General features: G+C 43.5%; 2 protein-coding genes across 2 annotated transcripts; one reads left to right on the forward strand and one right to left on the reverse strand.

Annotated features, from left to right (window-relative positions):
• Positions 1–3,962: 3,962 nt before the first annotated feature.
• LOC118087820 (phospholipase A2 inhibitor NAI-like) lies at positions 3,963–13,230 on the forward strand. The gene is made up of 6 exons (XM_035120833.3): positions 3,963–4,228; positions 5,173–5,265; positions 7,325–7,441; positions 9,269–9,421; positions 11,386–11,526; positions 12,628–13,230. Exons 2-6 carry the CDS (start codon positions 5,217–5,219, stop codon positions 12,765–12,767), a joined length of 600 nt encoding a protein of 199 aa, XP_034976724.1. The 5' UTR covers positions 3,963–4,228; positions 5,173–5,216; the 3' UTR covers positions 12,768–13,230.
• Positions 13,231–14,695: 1,465 nt separating this feature from the next.
• Positions 14,696–23,086, reverse strand: LOC118087819 (phospholipase A2 inhibitor and Ly6/PLAUR domain-containing protein). The gene is made up of 6 exons (XM_035120832.3): positions 23,030–23,086; positions 22,270–22,362; positions 20,499–20,609; positions 19,379–19,531; positions 17,023–17,166; positions 14,696–15,213 (listed from the first exon to the last, which is right to left on the reverse strand). The coding sequence occupies exons 2-6, from the start codon at positions 22,316–22,318 to the stop codon at positions 15,071–15,073; spliced, it is 600 nt and encodes a 199-aa protein (XP_034976723.1). The 5' UTR covers positions 22,319–22,362; positions 23,030–23,086; the 3' UTR covers positions 14,696–15,070.
• Between the last annotated feature and the right edge of the window lie 235 nt (positions 23,087–23,321).

A 23,321-nucleotide genomic window follows, 5' to 3' on the forward strand; every position in this document is an offset into this window, starting at 1 on the left:
CTGGAGGAAGAGCAAGGCCGTAGATTCAGTGTCAGCAAATTCCTTCACACTTCTTCACAGACATCCTAGCTCTTTTTACAGCATCCTTTCGTTTATTATTCTCTTCACATTTACTTTTGCTGAATATGCCTCTTAGGTTATCTATCAATATATAGGCATATCAATAAGTTTTTCATCACGGGAACATGCCAGCAAAACAGACCCCTGCAGTTTTCCTGTCCAGTACGTCATCCCCTGACAGCCCATAGCTTCCTGCAATTTATAGTGTCCAGGCTTATTACTGCTTTACCAGATTCTTGTTTATAAAAAGTGTTGTTTACATATCCACACTGAGCACAGGTACAAGCTGCCTCTACATATGGATAGATGTCGTTTGAAAGAGCATACCCTTGTTGATTTGTGCAGCTCAGTTGCTGTGTCCATGGGTACATACACTGCACACTCATTAAGTGTTTCATGTGAATAACTGTGTGAGTGTACAGTTCAGCTGTTTGTGTATCACAGGTTCACAGATTGTACATTTGTTGAAAGTAACACATGAACCTTTGTTCCGGTTATTGAGCTGCACCATACTTCTGCTGGTGGTGCAATCTGGTTTGAAGGGCATAACAAAAGCAGCCAAACCATCCTCTGTGAATTATAGAGGTGAACGGAATAAAAAATGCTGCATTCTCAATTTTTTTTTAAAAAAATAATATTTATTGATTTTATAAAACTGAAAAAATACATAATACAAAAACCTACAACACAAAAATACACATAATACAGAAACTTAACACACAAAAATCAAGAACAATAAAAAATAAGAAAAATTCATATTCATCATTCTTATGTCTTAACATTTTTCACTTCCTCGTATCCCCCCTGTGTTTCCTTGTAGCTCATCCTTAGTAATTTCTATATCATAATTCCAATCATCTTATTTTGTCCTGACAATCATTTCATCTCTTATTTAACACTTATACCTAAATCCTAATACACTATAATACCTTAACATATCCTTCCTCTACAACCTCTATATACTTCCAAATCTATATTAAACATTTTCAATATTGCAGTTATTCCTTATATACACTTTAATTTTTTTCCAATCTTCTTCCACCGACTCTTCTCCCTGTTCATGGAGTCTCCTGGTCAGCTCGGCCAGTTCCATAAATTCAATCATCTTCATTTGCCATTCATCCACTGTTGGTAGGTCTTCTATTTTCAAATTTTTAATCAGCAATAAGCCATGAATCATAGTTGAAATCTTAGAAAAAGGACAGCACCAGCACCAGCAAAGCACTTTATGAAAGGAAAATATTCAGATAAAATGTTCTGGAATAACCAGATTTAAAACAAATGTTCAAAAACACACAGTGATGGGGCTTGATGGAATTCACCGGGAATCACAATCCAGGATGGCACCACCACCAAGAAGGCCCTGATTCATGTTACTGCTTGTTGCACCTCTGCACCATGAACATTACCAAAATCCCTAAGGAATTAGAAATTAGAAATATCATTTAAAACCATGCATACTTTCCTGCCATTGCATAAACAGTGTATTAATATACGGATTGGTTTTGAACATACCCTTGTCAGATCTTGAACAATACCATAATATTAAAAACTCTGTAGACACATTATTATGTTCCAATACAGTCAAATGATCTGGGGGACACCACAATAATTAATGTGTTATCACTGCTCCATTGTAGGCTTTTTATTCTCCCAAAGTCTATCAATAGTTTTTGCCATTCAGTAATGAGGTCTACTTGGAGTGGGAGATTTGAGGAAATAAATAGTATTGGGGGGTAGCATCATCATCCTAACTGCGGCCATCTTTCACAAGCTTTAGCTTTTTCTTTGAGCTGATCTTTCCTGCAATGTCTGGACTCCTGTCATTAAATTATCATGATGGCATTTCACAAGCTTTTCTAAATCTTGCATTATTTATATACCCAAATGCTTTTTCGGGGAATCTTTTTCAGAGGCCATTTAGAGCAACTTGCCATTTCTACAAATGATGCCTTTTATTATTTTTTTAAAGAAGATAAAGAATTGCTGCAAGAGCGTGCACTTGACACTGAAAAGGCCCCAGATTCTATCCATGGTCAAAATATTTCACTGAGGACAAGGTCACAAAGATATACATCCCGTTCCGCGTACCGAATTCAGTCAGATTGGCAGCCGAATCTCCCTTCAGCACTGCCAGCAGAATATTTTCCTCCAGTACATCTTGGGGCAACACAGAGGGAGATAGTTTAGGGGGCTCAGAGGGAATGGTGTGTCTCTGTTGTGGGGGGTGGGGAGCTGCTGCTCCCACCCCACTCCCCAGCATTCATAATCTGCCACCATTCACCACTTTAGGCAGTTGTCTAGTGGTATAGGATAGCCTGCCTTGGGATCTGTAAGTTGGGCTGCATATACACAGCTATAAAAAATGATCAAAAAACCAAAAAAAAACCCCAAAATGATCAAAGGCCTGGAAACAATGCCTTATGGGGAACGGCTTAGGGAGCTGGGTATGTATAGCCTGGAGAAGAGAAGGTTAAGGGGTGATATGATAGCCATCTTCAAATATATAAAAGGATGTCATATAGAAGAGGTTGAAAGGTTGTTTTCTGCTGCTCCAGAGAAGCGGACACGGAGCAATGGATTCAAACTACGTGAAAGAAGATTCCACCTAAACATTAGGAAGAACTTCCTGACAGTAAGAGCTGTTCGGCAGTGGAATTTGCTGCCAAGGAGTGTGGTGGAGTCTCCTTCTTTGGAGGTCTTTAAGCGGAGGCTTGACAGCCATCTGTCAAGAATGCTTTGATGGTGTTTCCTGCTTGGCAGGGGGTTGGACTGGATGGCCCTTGTGGTCTCTTCCAACTCTATGATTCTATGATCTGAAAATGATCTTTAAAAACCCATATTATAGCTCAAAATGTAAAATTCCGATTTCAGTTCTACAGCATCATCTGGTGTCACAGTGTCATAATATATTTAAAACACTTTTAACTGTAGGGGAGTCCTAGGTCTGAGAAAGACTTCCATCTGAAATCTTGCCACCAGCATTCAACCTTTGCAAACCCAGGACTCACTTTTAGCCCAAACATGCAGGGGTGGGGGGTGGGGGGTGGGAAGAACATTTTAAACTTTTAGCATTTATTTGTATGATGCTTGTGGAGACCAACAGCAGGGCCGGTACTGAGCTAGAGGGCCCTTGGTGTGATTCAGCTCCCTATGGCTGTCTAGTCAATCTACTGGCTGGTGCCCAAGTGTCATTTTTTTAAAGCACATTCGGGTTGCTTGCATTCACAGTTAGTTGTGGGTTGATAATAGTGCTTAAAAAACAACAACAACTTAGAGATGGAAAGAAGATAAAAGAATGGCAGAACAAGTTGATGGATTATGCTGAAATGGCTAAAAATTACCAGAGAATCAGAAATCAGGAAGACCAATTTTTTAAAATAAGGAATGGGGAAAATTTATAAGTTATCATAAAGTCCATTGTAAACTGTTAAAATCATTAGTAGGATTGGAATATCACTTGTAGTATAATGGTGAATTTTGCATACAATGGAGAGATAAAGGATTTGGATGATCATAGAAGGTGCAGGAGGAAATCATTAGCAGTAGGACCCACAAAGAGGTGGGAAGGCCAAGAGATTCCTTGGAATCTAGTTTTTATGTTGTGTGTTGGATATGTGACTGTAAAAGTTTAATCTGAAAAACCAATGAATTAATTTAATAATAATAATAACCAACAACAATTTAGAATGTGGAGGACATTACAGAGGCAACAATGAATGGGGCATAAAGGAGGACCTTGCAGGGGCAACAATGGATGGGTCATCCCCCCACCCCACCCCCACTATTCAGAACAGGAGATCCTCAAAGTCAGAAGCTCTACTCTCAACCTCTAGGATGTACTTCCTCCTTCTCACTTGTCCTCTGACTTTCTAAAGCCGATAAGAAGTCACTGAAGTCTCTGCCTTCAGTGTTTGCCCTTGTTGTGCCAAGCTGTTGGCTGGCTTCCTTTTGTTTGCAGAATGGGGAAAGGATTGTGGGAGAAAGAGGAGAAACCACAATCAAGTGTTATTTCTGTGGGTGTTATAAAAAACAAACAAACCCTCCAGCAACATGGTACATAAGACTCCTATATGAGTGACGGATAAGGCAGGAGAAAAACAGAAAGCAAATTCTGCAATTCAGAGAAGCTGTTCCCCAGAACGGAAAAGCAGCTCAAGATATTTGGGTGAGTTCCTTGGTCTTTATCCTGCCTTGTCTCTAGCTAGAGTCCTTCTTCAACTCTATACATATAAACTCCCCAATGTATTTAGTTACCCCAGTATCTGTCTTGCAATGTACAACAGCTGCTGGTATATATTAGGAGTTGGCACAGACATTTACAGTGGTACCTTGGTTTGTGAACTTAATCCATTCCAGAAGTCCGTTCTTAAACCAAAGCATTCTTAAACCAGGGCGTGCTATCCCATAGCAGTGGGGGACTCAATTTACAAATGGAACACACTCAACAGGAAGTGAAACATGTTCTTATTCCAAGGCAAAGTTCACAAACAAAACACTTCCGGGTTTGCAGCATTCTTAATCCAAGTTGTTCATAAACTAAGCTGTTATTAAACCAAGGTACCACTGTACTCTGTATCTGTGTCTTTTTTAAAATAAATAAATAAATTCTGATTGGCATTTGAATCACTCTGTGCTTTTTATGCTTTGATATACGCCCTGGGTTCTGAGCCACTCTGTATAAATGAATTTCTATTGTCCTGTTCATTATAATGGGGAATCTAGACATAGCTAGAACTCCTCTCCCCCTTTTGGACCAAGTGAATCCTGTTTGCAGACACAGGAGCTACCTTGTTCTATACATTTTAAAATCTTCTGTCAGAGCGGGATGCAATGAGCAGGCATGACCACCCCTTCAGAGGGGATGGAACCTGGAAAATTTCAGAATGATAGCTACGGCCTTTACCATTTTGGGGTGGGTACAATAGGATAAAAAAGGAGGGTGTTATGTACTAAGCTTTTCACTCAGAGTCCTGTAGTGACTTCATTGCAGCTTGTAAAACAGTGAATGAAGTCACTACAAGACTCTGAGTATATTTCAGAGGGGGAGAATCACAGACTCTAAACATGATATTTAGATAAACAGTTGATTGAATGTTGATATCATTACAGATACACCAGTCTCGTTGTCTCTTCTGTGACCCTTCCCCATCAACATGCAAGCACTCCTGGGATTTTTCCTCTTCTCTGTTTTAATACAGACAGGTCAGTAGAGGCTGGCAAGCACTCCTGTGGGAAAGGGCTTCATTGGCAGGACAAAATTATTTTCCAATTTTCCATTCGCTGGCAGATAGTTTAAGAGCTTTCCAAAACAGGCTTCAACTGGGTCAAACAGGCAAATCTATCAATTTAGGTTCCTCTCAGTTTCTCACTTTTCCCATCTTAAATTGAATTCTTCACATTTCCACATTAACCAGCAATTGTAATTATTTTCAAGAAGTGTTCAAGGATATACATTAGCATTTTGGTGTGAAATATGCTTTGATGTGCATTCCCCCCCCCAAGCAATCACCCTTCTGTAATGCATTTTTGTATGTTCTCTTCAGTAACCTGTGCATTTTTAATACACACTTAACCCCGGTATAGGCATCTTTACACACAGTACTTGGCCAAAGAGCAGCACTACAAAATTCAGACAAGTGCAGAATTCGGTGGATGGTGCTGTTTCAGTTCACAAAGTCCCTTCCGGCATAGCAGGAGGGGAGGTTGCAGGCACCCACAAGCCCTTCACGTGCTGGGGGGATGGCTGTCACCCCCCCAAATGCTGAAGGGTACTCCTTATGGAATCTGGGGGCGTGGCCATGTCCGAAGCCGTGGAAGGTGAGGGCCTAAGGCACGCCCCCTATCGGTGGCCCCAGGGTGAGTTCCTAGCTCATCTGCATCACAGGGCTCACCCAACGGTGGTTAACCCTTCACAGACTGCCAGCACAATGGGCTGGTGTCGGATATAGTTGGTTAGATCCAATGCCTAAGCCAATACCTCTCTACACCCGTAATCAATAAAGCTGTGACCTTTTTATGCCCATTAACCTTATTCAACATGTCCTGTGTCTTTATTTACTCCTGGAGGGATCTGGGTATCGCCACGCAAGTCATTTCAGAAAGCGCCAATTAGGGAGTTCCGTTCTGAAATGTGAACTGAATTGGTTGTCTCTCCCATCCCTATGCAGAAATCACATTCCATTCTGAACATGTAGTCAATGAGAGCTATGGGAACTATGAGAGCTACAGCGGGAAGGTCAACGGCATTTCCGTGTGCTGCTCTGGTTCGCCAGAAGTGGCTTTGTCATGCTGGCCACTTGACCTGGAAGCTGTATGGCAGCTCCCTCGGCCAATAACACGAGATGAGCGCCGCAACCCCTGAGTCGGTCACAACTGGACCTAATGGTCAGGGGTCCCTTTACCTTTACCTATGGGAACTGCAACCCCACCAAACTGTGTTCCCTAAGGTTCTGGGTTGGGAGCCATAGAACTTTAACTGTTTACCATTTTTGGTATACTGTTTTTTTTATTAAACAGTTTGTATATTGCTTAGCTGCAATAGTCTCTAACTTGTTTAAAAAGATGCAATGCAAACAATAAAAATAAAAATAAAAATCAGGTAAAACTATAAGAACCACTAACAGTGCCTCCCCTGAAGATTTAAGTGATCAGGCAGGAGTATGGAGAGTTAGGCAGTCCTTGAGGTCTCCTGGGGTGGATCTACACAAAGGAAAAAACCCCACTATAAATAAGTCAGAAATTAAATCGTTACAACAAAACAAAAGAAAAAAACCCTATGTAAAAATGGCATAGAAAATTTGTTTGCTCTCTGGTGCCGTCTGGTGTTGCATGTTTATAATGCATTCAAAGCATTGTTTTTTTGACTAATGTAACTGAGTCCCAAGACCAGTGATGGCCATACTTGGCCCTCCAGATTTTTTGGGGGCCAGTGGTTTTGGGGACCAGCTAATAGGGACCAGTGGTCAGGGAGGATGGGAATTGTAGTCCCAAAACAGCTGGAGGGCCAAGTTTGGCCATCACTGCCCTAGACCCAAATTGTTACAGTGCTTGTAAAAGAACACAATAACCTTGAAGCTGACCCAATAGCATATAGACAGCCCCTGCTTACTTTTCAATGCCAGAGTTATGTGCTGGTGATAGTCTTGTGGTCTGTGGTCACACCTTGCCTTGTGAATGCATGAAGGTTCATGTTGCTGAAGGAGGTAATGCATGGGAGACCCGTGCAAATGGATATGATACTGTGTCGCTTTCTCTCCACCAGGCACTTCTCTGGAATGTGAAGTCTGCAGTGGCCTTGGCAGCAGCTGTGCTGGCAGGATGGAGAACTGTGATGCTGGCCAAGATACCTGTGTCATTGCCTTCACAGAAACCTCATTAGGTTGGTCGTCTGAGACAGACAAGTCCAGAAATGCCTCCTTGCAGCAAGGGTGGGCAGGGGAAGTTGTTGTGCTCCCAGATCTTTACAGCCTCTATTAAGTCTACAGCTCAAATGAGAAGCAAGAGCTCTGCACACTTAACAGCAAAGCGAGGACTTAATTTGCTCATTCAGAACAAGAGTTTGACAGCAACTAGCCTTATGCCTTTGGCACGACAGAGCCAGGGACTGAGCACTAAACTAGCATGACTCCTAACATCTAATGGTTGGCAAGAGAAAGAGAAGGGATGCTTGTGTTTGTGTATCCCTATATACATAAAAATATAAGGCTGTTGTAACGCTGCAGTTTGCTGAGAGAGGAGGAAGAGGGGAGGATGAGGGACTTAAGGCAAGATGGGAGGGGAGGGACTTGGAGTGAGTTGTGGGGCAGGTAGGCACGGGTGGGATGAAAATGGGACAGGGGTTTAGTCAGGTGTGGTGGAAGGGTGGTGTCAGGATGCTGTCAGCATCCTGGGCTGGTTGCCCAGGAAAGTATGAAGACAAGGAAAAGTTTCTTTCAGTCCTTTTTATTTCAGACTTTACAGAGAGGCTGTAGAACCCAGCCTCTTGGATAATGGCATTGTCCCAAGTGAATCTCCACCCCCCGTCTCTCCCACTTCCTCATTTGTCACCTCTACAGATGCTGCTAAGTGCCCTTTGTTTTCGAGCTCTTTGCTCTCCTACTTTCAATGCCTGCCAGGTTCTGGGAGATAGTGGGTCTGGAATGCTTTCTAGTGACAATATGTCAGCCAGCTGCTGCTCTGGCTCTGCCTGCCCCTCCTCTCCCATTATTTTCCAACATTTCCTTGCATCTGCCTCTGAGCTGTGACCTCCGCAAGCCACTGTTGTAAATCTACACTGTCTTTCTTTTTCTCCTCCCTGGAAGGGTCAGGGTGGGGAGGCAGTCCCCACTAGTCCTTCTCCTCTGCCAGTCCCTGACAGTTGGTTATCTGGTCAGACCTCACCTGGAGTACTGTGTCCAGTTCTGGGCAACACAGTTCAAGAAGGATACTGACAAGCTGGAACGTGTCCAGAAGAGGGCAACCAAAATGGTCAAAGGCCTGGAAATGATGCCTTATGAGGAACGGCTTAGGGAGCTGCATATGTTTAGCCTGGAGAAGAGAAGGTTAAGGGGTGATATGATAGCCATGTTCAAATATATGAAAGGATGTCATATAGAGGAGGGAGAAAGGTTGTTTTCTGCTGCTCCAGAGAAGCGGACATGGAGCAATGGAGTCAAACTACAAGAAAGAAGATTCCAGCTAAACATTAGGAAGAACTTCCTGACAGTAAGAGCTGTTCGGCAGTGGAATTTGATACCAAGGAGTGTGGTGGAGTCTCCTTCTTTGGAGGTCTTTAAGCAGGGGCTAGACAGGCATATGTCAAGAATGCTTTGGTGGTGTTTCCTGCTCGGCAGGGGGTTGGACTGGATGGCCCTTGTGGTCTCTTCCAACTCTATGATTCTATGATTCTATGAAAGAGGTAGGTGAGGTTGATGGGCAGATCAAGCAGGGGCAGCAGTCTTGTGTGTGTGCACTTGTGTAAAAACTGAGCTACCAATATTCATATATTGAAAGAAGAAAAAGAAGAACAAGAAAAAGAATGGTGCCGATAAGCTTTGAATCTGGAGGATCCTGTGCTGCAGAAACACCCATAGGAACAACCCAGACGATCCCTCCCCCCCCCGAGGAATTTCTACCTAGCTATACAAAGCTAATATGCACCGGTATAAGATGAGAATAGTTGGTGGCTGCAGCTTTCTAACCAAATCCCATTTTTCTTCCTGTGCAGGTGAAGCGACAACACAGTCAGTCTCAAAGAGCTGTGCATCCTCAAGTGTTTGCAACAGCCCCCCAACGTACATGAATTTTGGGCAGGGGAAATACATTCGGTCCCACATCACCTGTTGCGCGGGAGATGCTTGCAGGACAGTATCTCCTCAACGTAAGTATCCGTGAGTTGCCAGTGATCATACAACCTGGAAAGTTCTTCTGTCCCTTTAAAACAGATGTGGGAATCTGGACGTGACCGGTGGGCCATATTCTTATCTCCCCTACCCCGCTGTGGGCCAAATAATTATGGCCAGACTTATGGTATTGTCCACAGGGGCATACCTGGGGGAAGTTACCAGTGCCCACATGGCCCAGTGGTGTAGCGGGGGGCTGGGTGTGTGTGTGGCCCCAGGTGCATTTTGGGGAAGGGGTGTGACATATGCTCCTATGTTGTCTGGAGATGTATCTCAGAACTAGAGCAATTGCTTTGCATGCAAAAGGTTCCAGGTTTGATCTCTGACTTTTCCAGGTAAGTTTGGGAATGTCTCCTGCCTCAAACCCTGGATAGCCACTGATTGGCAATATAGACATTATGAAGCTAAATGGACCAATGGTTTGATTCAGTTTAACATAGCTTCCTATGGTCTTCCATGTTTATGTATTACTAGCTGGCCCGACCACGCGTTGCTGTGGCTCAGTCTGTTAAATGGGCCTTCAGAGCCCCCCTTCAGAGTCCCCTAACCTTCAGAGTCCCCCTTCATTTTGCATACAATCATTCCCCCCAATACGTGTGTTGTTTAAAATTCCGCCCCATCCCAACCTTGTCTCCCCTACCCAAGTGTGTTCTGTGAAATCCCCCCACCCATCCCGACCCACCCTCCTCAAAGGCAGGGCCCTCCTCCACTAAATGCCCCCGTTCCTCACCCCAGTCACATGACGGCACAACCCCTTCTCTCTGTTCCCCAAGCTTTGTGACGTCATCTTCCTTCCACGTGATGGCACTCGTCACCTCAACCCCTCTATCTCTCCCCCTTGCAAACCCCTGTGGCCTAGCTGGTTCTCTTGGCTGGGCAATGCTGGGCATTGCTGTTGATTTCTGTTAAAGGCCCATATTCAGTTGGTTGCCGTGGTCTTCTGTGATGTTACCGATAGTCTGCAGCTAATGGCAGCAGCTGAGGCTGTGTTGGCATCCAGCAGATGGCGGTATACCAAAGGAAATGGCTTCAGTTCCTTTGATGTCCACTGGAGGGCGCTGTGTTGTTGTTTTTACCTAAAATCATGTTTTTACCTGCCTTAGGTGTCCCATCTATGTAATATAAGTGTATGCAAACACGCCCACATTGGTCTGGAACCTTGTGTCAACATTTCAACCCAATTGGTCAAGCAGTTTGGGAGAAAAGTGGATGCCCACTTACATGGACCTTTTACATTTTTATATATAGAGAGAGATGTTGGGGGGAAAACAAGCAGCTAATAAAACTCTTAAAATTCATGATATGTCTTTACAGGGCTGCACCATCAGAATTCTGGAAGCCATATTCAGTACTTTTGTTTTTAATTGATTTTTATTAATTTTTCAAAGATTTTAACAAATCTACTTCACAGGCAACATGCCATTCTCTTAGATTTTTCTTTTTGACCTCCCACCCTTCCCTTCCTGATGTTTTTGTTCCTATTCTTAGTTGCTGCCTTATACTTGTTACCAACCCCCCTAATACATTTTATTGTTTTTTGTTTCATTTTTCCACCACTCATATCTCAAATCCTGCTTGCGACTTCATATCACTATAATACTTCATCAGATCTCCGCCCCCCCAAAACAGGCCTCCAGTTTTCCATAGAAAGTTCATCATTTTGATCTCTTCGTTTTACGGTCACCATAGTCAGTACTTATTGATGTTTTCCGAATGTCTTCATGGGCAGCCTCATATGTTTGTAACTTCCTGGTGTTTGCAACTTCCTACATTTGTAACTTTAAAATCCAGCAAGAAAAGTAGATGGTGAGAATTGGAAGCATCCACACATGTGTGCTGCCTGGGGCGGGGAATGGAGGGTGTAGCTGAATTGTGTGAGCTGCCAACTTTGCTTTGCCTAACAAGCTGACCATTTACCATTTCCCTCTCTATATGATTTCAGTGTCACCAGCATTGAACAAACCTAATGGCAAGCAATGCCCAGGCTGCTACTCTTTCTTACCCGGTGGTTGTGAAACAGAGACCGTGGATTGCATTGGAACCGAGGACTACTGCCTTGAAATGGAGGAAAAAGTCACATATGGTAATTCTGCATTGTAGGCCTGCAAGTAGAGATTAGCTAGAGCCCCTGGTCAAACTGCTACAATGGTTACCTGCTAGCTCTGTCCGTAAAGCATAAGACTCTTAATCTCAGGGTTGTGGGTTTGAGCCCCATGTTGGGCAAAAGGCTCCTGCATTGCAGGAGATGACCCTTGTGGTCTCTTCCAACTCTACAATTCTAGTAGCACCTTCAACGCTGACAAATTAATTATGGCATCAGCTTGCATGGACCACGGACCCCTTCATCAGATGCCCGATGTGCTATCTTTCGTTGCAACTACACACATTGGAGCGGGTGGGGAATGCAAAGAGTGAAGTCAAAAGGAAATACCTTATTAAAAGTGACCATTCCATGCCATGAAACAGACATGGAGTGGAAATAGTTCATCTGCTCACCCCAAATTTCTGGGCAAGAATCGGGATCTTGTGTACCTTCTGGTGTTAAGAACATATAAGAATAGGCACTGCTGAATCAGGCCAAATGCCCATCTACTGGACAGCATCCTGTTGTCACAGTAGCCAACCAGATTCCTATGGGAAGCCCACAAGAGGGACATGAGCAGAACAGCAGTCTCCCTGCTTGTGATTCCCAGCAAGCGGTTTTCAAAAGCCTACTGCCTACAATGGTGGAGGTAGAACATGGCCTTTGTGGCTAGTCACCACATATAGCCTTGCCCTCCATGAATTTGTCTAATCCTCTTTTAAAGCCACCCCATTTGTTGGCCATCACAAATTCCATAGTTTAACTAAGCACAGTACTTTTTTTTGTCCACAAGGTTGGTCCACACTTCCCACCATCCGTGACCATTGGCCACGTTGGCTGGGGCTAATGAAAGTCGGGGTCCAGCAACACCTGGAGGGCCACAGACTCTCAGATCCTGGGCTGGTGTTTTCTATTCTTTCACCCCTTTGTTGGTTTAGGATAAATTTCCTTGAATATCCAGTCTCCTAGGTTTTGAACAAGGCCTCCGTTGACATGGATACGAAATAGCTACCATTGTGAGGCCAGGTTACTTCTCTCTCCCTCTTTCTCTCCTGCTCTCTGTTTAGCTCTTTCTCCTGACCCTGAACTTTTCATTTCCAGGTAAATTCACCTTCCACATCACCATGAATGGCTGTGCTTCCCAACCTGCCTGTGCTGCGAAAGTGGGCAGATCAGCTACTGCAGGGGTTTATTCTGATATTACGAAAGCTGAGTGCACACCAGCTCCCATTTCAGCTTGAATGAATCACCAGCCACCTGACTTCCTCCTAACTATTGATCCTACCAGAGATTGTGTTATAATCTTCCTGTACTAGGTGGCAAGGATATTGCTTCTAAGAAGATGAGCCCTACTGAGAATCAATTAAAAGCCTAGGGAGATGCCACAAGTTGTTCCCTCTGTGTCTGCAATCTTCTCTAACGTAATTTCCTCCCAAAGAGGACATTGACTGCTGCTTTGTGATGACCAATAAAAACTAGCTAAAGAGCAATGCAAGATAATTTCTCTCTCTATACACCTCAATCAGTTTTATATAGGGAAGTCCATTTCCGACCAGCTTCACTGATATTCCTGATGGCCTTTTTATTACAGTGATGTCCCTTCTTGGTTGGCTTTGGGTAGTAGTAGTAGTAGTAGTAATAATAATAATAATATTAATAATAATAATATATTACATAATATTGTAAAGGGAAGAATAAAACAAAACAAACCCATAGCCCCCCTCTCACAAACACATTTATAACAACAACAACAACAACAAGAACAACTATTATTATTATTTATTATTTATACCCTGCCCATCTAGCTGGGTTTCCCCAGCCACTCTGGGCGGCTTCCAACAGAAAAATGAAATAAAATAATCTATTAAACATTAAAAGTCTCCCCAAACAGGGCTGCCTTCAGATGTCTTCTAAAAATCTGGTAGCGGTTTTTCTCTTTGACATCTGATGGAAGGGCATTCCACAGGGCGGGCGCCACCACCGAGAAGGCCCTCTCCCTGGTTCCCTGCAACTTGGCTTCTCACAATGAGGGAACCCCCAGAAGGCCCTCGGCACTGGACCTCAGTGTCCAGGCAGAACGATGGGGGTGGAGACGCTCCTTCAGGTATACTGGACCGAGGCCGTTTAGGGCTTTAAAGGTCAGCACCAACACTTTGAATTGTGCTCGGAAACGTACTGGGAGTACAACCTAAGGCATTGACTATCATTGAATACAAACTATGGCTTCAATATGGGTCCCTTGAAAGTGGAATGTTAGCACCAATCAGCTAATGGACACTGATAATGAGCCCTTCTGAGGTTGCCATCTGGCTTCATAATGATGGCAAGTGCTGCTATGATTCATTGGGCTCGAGACGTGGGTCATAATCTAAACTACAGAGCCTAGGGCTTGCTGATTGGAAGGTCAGCAGTTCAAATCCCTGTGACGGGGTGAGCTTCTTTTGTTCAGTCCCAGCTCCTGCCCACCTAGCAGTTCAAAAGCACATCAAGTGCAAGTAGATAAAAAGTACCTATCTAGCAGAAAGGTAAACAGCGTTTCTGTGTGCTGCTCTGGTTCACCAGAAGCAGCTTAGTCATGCTGGTCACATGACTCGGAAGATGTCTGTGGACAAACGCAGGCTCCCTCGGCCTATATAGCGATATGAGTGTGCAACATCAGAGTCATCCGCGACTGGACCTAACGGTCAGGGGTACCTTTACCTTTAAAAAAATATTCAGTGAGACTTTCCCCAAGAAAAACCCAGAGGCTTTTCTTTTAGGCATAACTGGGACAGATGTACAAAAAATCCAGATGAACTTATTTTTATATCCCACTACTGCAGCAAGAATAATCTATGAGCAAAAATGGCAAGATGAGGCAGTGCCCACTGAAGACGATTGGCAGTTGAAACTCATGGAATATGCTGAATTAGCAAGTCTAAGTAGTAAAATTAGAGATCAAGATGATACTGTGTTTAAGGAGGATTGGAAAATGTTTGTAGATTAATATTATTTAAATGTAAACAAGCTAAAAGGTTTGGTGTAAGAACAGTAAAATACATGTCTGAGAATACTTTGGAGGAGATAATATATAGAAGAACTATAATATGCCCTGATATTAGAAAATGTGGGGAAACCATGGATGGGGAGAGGGGAAGTCGAATATGAACTGAATGTTAATTGGAAAAAGTTGTATAATTCTTTTTTTATTTTCCTTTGAAAAATCTCCCTATATAACCAGCATAATGATGTCAAGTGATTGACAGATGAGTGGCCCTGCCCACTTGTCACTTGGCACCTGGAGGACCACAGGATTCCCCATTTCTGCTCTAGCAGAACAAGGGGACAGTTTTCATGCAAATTATGATTTATTTGTTTCACTCAAAGAGGGCATCATTCTCCCCCTGGGAGGTAGAAATCATTTTTGGATGAAGTTGCAGATAAGTGATACAGAGGTGTTTAAGCAGAGCCCCCCCCCCCCAATGCAGCAGCAAACCAGGTGGATCAGAATCGGTTCTTCAGTGGCAGAAGCCCCCAAATCCTGAGAAGGCAGCTGATGAAGTCATCATTCTGGCCGTGAGGCTGGCACACATTCAGCTTTTGTGATGTGAGAGTAAAAGCCTGATACGGTGGTTTCGCCTAGTTTTAAGCCATCACAAAACCCCTTAGTGGCACAACCCTTCTGAACAACGTTGACGATGACAGTTCCTGGATATGGGAAGGAAGATGTATTTGATGAGTCCTGGATTCCACAAACAACTTCCGTCTCTGCCCAAGTCCCAAGACATTTTCCATGCTTTGCGCTATAAGAATTGGCAGGCATGGTTTGGCCTATAGAATTATCACAGGCTCTCTTTCTATCTCTTACGTTTCACGGCCACTTGACCTCAGTTGCAACAGACTAGCACAACCACACCTCTGAAATCCCGTTACCTGATGTTGCTCTTACAGTGGTACTTCGGGTTAAGAACTTAATTCGTTCTGGAGGTCGGTTCTTAACCTGAAACTGTTCTTAACCTGAGGTACCAGTTTAGCTAATGGGGCCTCCCGCTGCCGCCACACAATTTTTGTTCTCATCCTGAAGCAAAGTTCTTAACCTGAGGTACTACAGGTGAAACTCGGAAAATTAGAATATCGTCGAAAAGTGCATTTATTTTAGTAACGCAACTTGAAAGGTGAAACTAATATATCAGATAGATGCATGACATGCAAAGCAAGGTATGTCAAGCCTTTATTTGTTGTAATTGTAATTTTTTGTTGTTAGGCAGGTCAATTATAAATGGAATGTAATTAATGAAATGTAATGGCAATGTTTATTTTTGTTTATTTTTGAGTTATTGTAACTATTTGTTTTATTGCTGTGGAATTTCCAAAAGAAAGCATTTGCAAAAATTAAAAGTAAAATAATAAGTAAAAAGTAGCATTACTGAAATAAATGCACTTTTCGACGATATTCTAATTTTCTGAGTTTCACCTGTATTTCTGGGTTAGTGGAGTCTGTAACCTGAAGTGTCTGTAACCTAAAGCGTCTGTAACCTGAGGTACCACTGTATTGATATCTTCTACTTTGTGTAGCAAAGGCTAATTAATGAGTCTATTAACAGCAATCCTATGCATGTCTGCTCAGAAGAAAGCCTTATTGAGATCAGTGGGGATTATTCCCAAATGTATTTACAGCATTGCAGCATAACAATGCTAAAAAAACAAAAACAAAAAACAGACCAAAGTAAGTCCATATAAACTTATCAATGTAGATGGCTTTAGACTATGTGATCCCCATGTAGTCATTTTCTGAAATCAAGTGGGTCTTCTGCATCTTTATGGTGAAAATACATCTTTGTAAAAAGTATTTTATATAAAAGTGTATTCTGCAAAGCACCCTGGGACCTCCGGGTATAGGGTGGTATATATATTCTAACAACAACAACAAACAACAACAACAACAACATGCCAAGTCAGTTGCTGAAGGATCCCTGATACCCCTTCCAATTCTCATGTATTTTACATATACTACAACAAGAGTTGCCTATATCCACCGAGTCTTTGCTCTATAATTTACTTAACCTAATGAGTCCAGTAACCTAATAAGTAAGGAAGGATATCTCAGTGGGTAGAGAATGAGACTCTTGACCTCAGGGTTGTAGGTTTGAGCCCCACATTGGGTAAAAGATTCCTGCGTTGCAGTGGGGTTGGACTAGATGACCCTCATGGTCCCTTCCAACTCTACAGTTCTATGATTCTATGGCTTCTTTAGTCTCAGAGAGTGTATGTGGCATGAGCTCACTGAATAGGAAAGATAAATGTTTTGGAGGGGCAGAAATCAGAGGCAAACTGTTGAGAGGGCTATGTAGCACCATGAGTACTGATTCCACCAATGTGTTTTATGCCTGTTTTTATGTACATGCAACTGATTCCATCAGTTGCTTTTCACCCTGCATTTCAGTTTGCCTGAACAGAATAGATATAGGACACTGACTCTCCTTCAATGGCACATTGTGAATTTGAAATTTGAATTACCATAAGAAACGGTCACAGCCATTTCAAGGCAGTTGTTCTGTGGTCCAACGCAGTCCACCGTCTCATTGGTATCGCAAACACCAGAGAGCAAAGAATAGCAGGCTGGGCACTGCTTCCCATTGGGTTGGTTGATGCGTGGAGGCACTGAAACCAATTCGTAAAAGCCCATTGGTTGGGAGAGTGAAGCAAGCAAGGAAATGGATGCAGAGGAGAACATAGTTTTGAACTAAAGGTAAAGGTACTCCTGACCATTAGGTCCAGTCATGGATGACTCTGGGGTTGCAGCACTCATCTCGCTCTATAGGCCAAGGGAGCCGGCGTTTGTCCACAGATAGCTTCCGGGTCATGTGGCCAGCATGACTAAGCCGCTTCTGGCAAACCAGAGCAGCACATGGAAACACTGTTTACCTTCCTGCCAGAGTGGTACCTATTTATCTACTTGCACTTTGATGTGCTTTCGAACTGCTAGGTTAGCAGGAGCTGGGACCGAACAACGGGAGCTCACCCCACTGTGAGGATTCGAACCGCCGACCTTCTGACCGGCAAGCCCTAGGCTCTGTGGTTTAGCAGTCCTCTATTTTACTAGGAAGTTGTAATAGTCACGGGTCACACCCCCTCCCCAAATGTCAAGGGGATGGCATGATGGATTCTGAGAAGGTGGCAGAACAGGTGAAGGAATTAATATCCTCACCAACTGCTGATGGCACCACTTTCCCAGAAGCCCAGTGCATGAGGAATCCATATTGTCAGCATCTCCCCAGCCAGAGGTGTTTGAGCTGCCCGTTCTTCAGAGCTGGAGGGTTCCAGACAAAAAACCACAGAGACTCCTCAAGTCCTCCCATTTAGAGTCTAAAGGTCTATTGCAGGTAAGGTCATTTCAACAACTTCTGTAAACAGACACAGGTAGCCACCAGGCTGAGCTACATCACTGTCATAGCATCTGAAGTGAGATTTCCAGACTTTTCTTTCCCCTGCCTTTTCCCCCAGGAAATCACAATACTTACCACTGATTGGAGCAAATGACAGTCAGTGGAAAACCTGAATTGCTGTTTGCTCCGATTCAGCAGTAAAGATTGTGTTTTCCTGGGGAAAGAGGCGGGGAAAAGAAAATGCTCAAACATTAGGAAGAACTTCCTGACAGTAAGAGCTGTTCGGCAGTGGAATTTGCTACCAAGGAGTGTGGTGGAGTCTCCTTCTTTGGAGGTCTTTAAGCAGAGGTTTGACAGGCATATGTCAAGAAGGCTTTGGTGGTGTTTCCTGCTTGGCAGGGGGTTGGACTGGATGGCCCTTGTGGTCTCTTCCAACTCTATGATTCTATGGACTAGGAAAGTGTGGACCTGTGTCAAGAAAGCGTGGGGCAAGAGCAGAACACAAGCAAACCTCACATTTTGAAAACATAGACACAATTTCTGAAGAGTATGGAAATCCGTGTTCCTCCCTCATTCTAACCCACAAGTGCAAAGGGAAAAATTCTACAGTACATCTTCTCCTGAATTCTGAGCACAATTCAAAGTGTTGGTGCTGACCTTTAAAGCCCTAAATGGCCATGGCCCTGTATACCTGAAGGAGCATCTCCAGCCCCATCATTCAGCCCAGACACTGAAGACCTCCTGGCTCCCTTACTGCGAGAAATGAAGCTACAGGGAACCAGGCAGAGGGCCTTCCCAGCAGATATCAAGGAGATGAGGAACTAAATTACCTTTAGAAGACATCTGAAGGCAGCCCTGCATAGGGAAGTTTTAAATTTTTTTTAATGATTTATTTTGTTTTTATATATGTTGGAAGCCACCCAGAGTGGCTGGGGCAACCCAGTCTGATGGGCAGAGTACAAATAAATTGTTATTGTTATTGTTCTGTCCCATTGTCTTATATATGGCTTGGTTTGTTCTCCTACCTTCTCCTACCATGAGCCTGAATTCATGCCCCTAATTGTTGGGAACAGGTGTGTGTAAAGAACAATTTCAAAGGGAGGCTCCACTGTGAAACAGCTTCACCAAGAAGCACAATTCATTTCACGTCATTCTGAATGGAGACCATTGTTTCCTATCCTGTACTGGTGTTTATTAACTCCAAACTAACAAGTTGATAGTTTTAGCACCTTTGTAAAGGATTATTAGGCTCATTTTGCATACGATCCAGCTCTAACTGAATTGCCCACACCTATACCTATACTTAATGCATTCATTTCCCTTTGACTTCCCTGTTTATTACCCCTCCCCCATATGTTAAGAGTAGCACAAGTTAAGTGTTTTTATTGTGCACAACAACCAGACCTTGTGCACATTCACCAGGCCACCTCATCCTTCACTTCAGGAAGTACAATTTCTTGGGCTAGCCCTGGTGAAGTTTGCCTTACCTTGAGGAGTTGCAGTTTTGCAGGCATCCCCTACACAGCAAGCGAGTCCTGTCCTTAGTTCTTGCCCTCGCCCAAAGTTGAGGAGTTGTGTTCTGTCTTTGCAGATGTTGGACGATCCACAGCTTTTAGCTATTATCTGAGTTTGCATTCCACCTGCAGGGGTGGAATGAAGGATGAAGGGTTAGGTTTTGCCTCTGTTAGTTTCCTTAGCCAGAAAATCCCAAACCCAGTTCTAATTTTAAAAGAAGATATGAAATTCTCCTCTATTTAATGCATCCATTTCCAAGCTCAAGAGGGCTTAAAACAGGGGTTCCCAAACTACGCCCGGGGGCTGGATGCGGCCTGCGCAAGCCATTGTTAGATGAAGATAAGGTTATCATTCACTGCTAGCCATAATGGCTATGCCTCTGAGAGCCAGCTGCCAGGAATTAGAAATGAGAAATGTGTTGTTGCATTGAGGTTCTGATTGCAAGCTTTCCATGGGCATCTGGTTGGCAATGGTGAGAACAGATTGGTCTTTTGACCTGATCTGATAGTGTTCTACTTAGGTTCTTTTTTCTCCCCATAAGATTTTTATTAAAGCTTTTTCATAATACAATGAAATTAAAGAAACTAATCTTAAGAAAAACAACACCAGAGAAAGAAAGAGATAAGAAAATGTAGAGTTCTCTCTCAAATGTATTTCTTAATCCTTTTCTCACACCGAAAATGGTGAATCCTTCCAGCTCTAACCGGGGAGCTTTCCTTTCTTCTCCCAGTTTCTCATGTGGGGAAGTCCTTCCTTCTTTGCCTCTTACTCAAGGTCCTTCCATTCAGCCATCTGCCACCTTCATGTGTGAGTAATCCTTGGACCCCAATAATGGACCAGAGCAGAGGATACCAAGAGAAAGATAAATAGGTACGGGAAGGTAAACGGCGTTTCCGTGAGGTTCTCTGGTTCACCAGAAACAGCTTTGTCATGCTGGCCACATGACCTGGAAGCTGTACGCTGGCTCTCTCGGCCAATAATGCGAGATGAGCGCCGCAACCCCTGAGTCGGTCATGACGGGACCTAATGGTCAGGGGTCCCTTTACCTTTTATGCTATTCACAGGCTCAGATTTGCGGTCCTTTTCACTCACCTACAGTGATTTCAGATACAGAGATGACGCAGGTGTCATTGTCGCAGGTCTCCATGGGGCCAGAACAGCTGTTGCCACTGCCCATACAAACTTCACACTTCAAAGAAGCACCTGGAAAAGGGCAAACAGTTCGTGCCATTCAGGAGGGTAGTAGCAAATTCAGAAGTGCAACATCTCATTTACGCCCCTTCTAAGAATGTAGAACCTTCTATGTTCATACAATAATCTTATAACAATGCAACAATATATATTTTTGGGGACCCATTACAATGATCAATGCAGATCTCCAGGTATTCCCTTTCAGCTGTGTCTACTATTTTCTGTGCACATCCATGGACAAATGAATTGGAGTGCTCCTGTATCTTTTTTAAATAGTGACTTAAGTGGTCTTGAAGTTGCACTGTATGTAACAGAACTTGCACACCATTCTCTTGAAATTGAAGCACCAATGCTTAGCTTCGGAGTGGACAGAACAACTCCTCTTCAGTTTTCTTCCCGTCTGCCTTCTCCAGAGTGAGCCTAGGAGCCTGTCCTCAGTGGCAGAATAGAGGCAGTGACAGAATAGAGGCAGAATAGAGCAGGACTATGGCTTTCCTTGATCAGGATACTATACTTGATGCAGCCTAGAATAACTTTAGATTTTTTTGCAGCTGCATCACGTGGCTGATTTGTGTTAAGCTTGTGGTCCACCAAGACCCTAGACCCTTTTCATGTGTACTGCTAGTAAGCCAAATGTCCCCCATCTTATATCTATGCAGTTGGTTCTCCCTGCCTATGTGCAGAACCTTACATTTGTCCCTATTGCAATTCATTTGATTAGTTTGGGCCCAGTTCTCCAATCTTTTAAGGAAATTTTGAATCCTGATTCTATCTTCTCCATCATTAGCTACCCCTCCCAGTTTGGTGTCATCTGCAAATTTGATGAGCATCCCCTCAGTTCCTTCATCCAAGCCGTTTATAAAGATTTTGAACAACAATGGGCCCTAGACAGACCCCTGCGACACCCCACTTTTCACTTTTTTCCAGGATGACGAGGAACCATTAATGAGTACTCTTTGGGTTCGGTCAGTCAACCAGCTACAAATCCACCTAACAGTTACCTCATTCAGTCCACATTTCACCAGCTACCTGCTGGTGGAAGGGCAACAAGGAGGAACAGCCATCGAGAAGGCCCTCTCCTGAGTCCCTAGCAAGCTTGCCCTTCCACTTGAATAAAACATCTCCAGTTTGAACTGGTCCTACCACCTCTTTGAAGGGGACCAGGCTGAACTGAGGGGCTAGCACCAGCATCTTCAATACTACAGTGACCTCCCTCTGGGTTGGAAGCTGGTGGTAAAGGGTCTAGCACTAGGATGGAGTGTGTGGTCCTTAAGCCTCTTATCAGCCTGAACCATCATGGCTGGAGAACCTTAGTTTTCTACCCCCACATTATGTAAAATTCTTCCTTCCCCAGCACAAAGGAGCTATACTGGTTCCCATAACAATGTAACACCAGATGGCATGGCCACGGGAGCATTCCTAACCTCCAGGGATGGGACAGAAATTTGCTTCAGCTCACTTTAAAATAAAAATAAAAATGCAAGCCTTCTTCATTCATCACAATACACAAACTGAAACATCTATCCTTCAACATCTGCACATCTCCAAATGTTGCGATGCAGTTTCAAAAGAGTCCGCACAAAAATGCAAGCATAAAAATGGAAGAAACTGAAATGGACACATTCAGAACTGGGGAAAACTGAAATTGACAGATTCTCACATCCCTACTTACCTGTAGTCACAAGCAGAAAGCCAATGGCGAGTCCCAGCAGGAACTTCATGGTGATGCCAAATGCAGGTAAGTAGTTTCAGAAACAAACTGCCCCTGTAATGTAATTTGTTAGGTGGTGAAGTGTTCCAAATTTAACAAGCTTTTGGGGGGCAGGGTGGTGAGCACACTCTCAAGTTACATATCTCTGGACCTAAAAAAATGACACACACACACACACACACACAATCCAATACTTTCCCCCCCCAGTGGAAAAGAAAGCAATGCTCATTTCAATGGATACAAGTGTTGTATGGTGGTTAGAATGTTGGACTATGAATGGGGAGATACATGTTAATATCTGCTCTCTGTCATGAAATGTGCTAGGTGACCTTGGGACAGTCACCTACTCTCAGCCTAACCTACCTCACAGCGTTGATGAATGGGGAAAATTGGGGTGGGAAGAGATTTATGTACACCTCCTTGTGCTCCTTTGGTGAACGACATGGTATACACGCGATTCAGAAACAATAATATCAAAGCATGCCCCTTTCATTACAGAGGGGGAAAAACAGAGGGTTTGGGGGGGGGTTACCCACAGAAGGCTGCATGACTTGTCTAAATTCCACCAGATACAGAAGTAACATAAAAGCATAAGAAGAAACTCCAAGGTTCCATTCTACTTGGATGGTAGCTTGATGGGCTTTCATATTAGATACAATTTTCGTAAGCTTAAGTTCAAGGATCAGACTAGGGACATATCAGAGGATGATGGTGGCCTTACCAAGAGTTCTCAGGTGTTGTCAAGATGGTGTCTGTAGGAAGAGGAAGAAAAGACAGGCTTGGGATGTCTTCCTCTCTGTTTTCATTTGTTGCTCTATTTATAAACAAGAATTTGAGGACGTATTTCCTAAGCTCCTCCTCCTATTTCTGAATCCCATTCCTTCAGTTTCTGGGCCAGTGTCCTTTCACTTCCCTATTTTGGTAGTGCTGAGAATCAATTAAAAAACTTGTAGCCCAATCCTTCCTTTACCCATTTACCTGCTTTTAATTATTTACTGAATTCCTTAATTGGC

The sequence above is a fragment of the Zootoca vivipara genome, chromosome 6 (genome assembly GCF_965207765.1).
Source record: "Zootoca vivipara chromosome 6, rZooViv2.hap1.1, whole genome shotgun sequence".
In the NCBI taxonomy this organism is placed as follows: domain Eukaryota; kingdom Metazoa; phylum Chordata; class Lepidosauria; order Squamata; family Lacertidae; genus Zootoca; species Zootoca vivipara.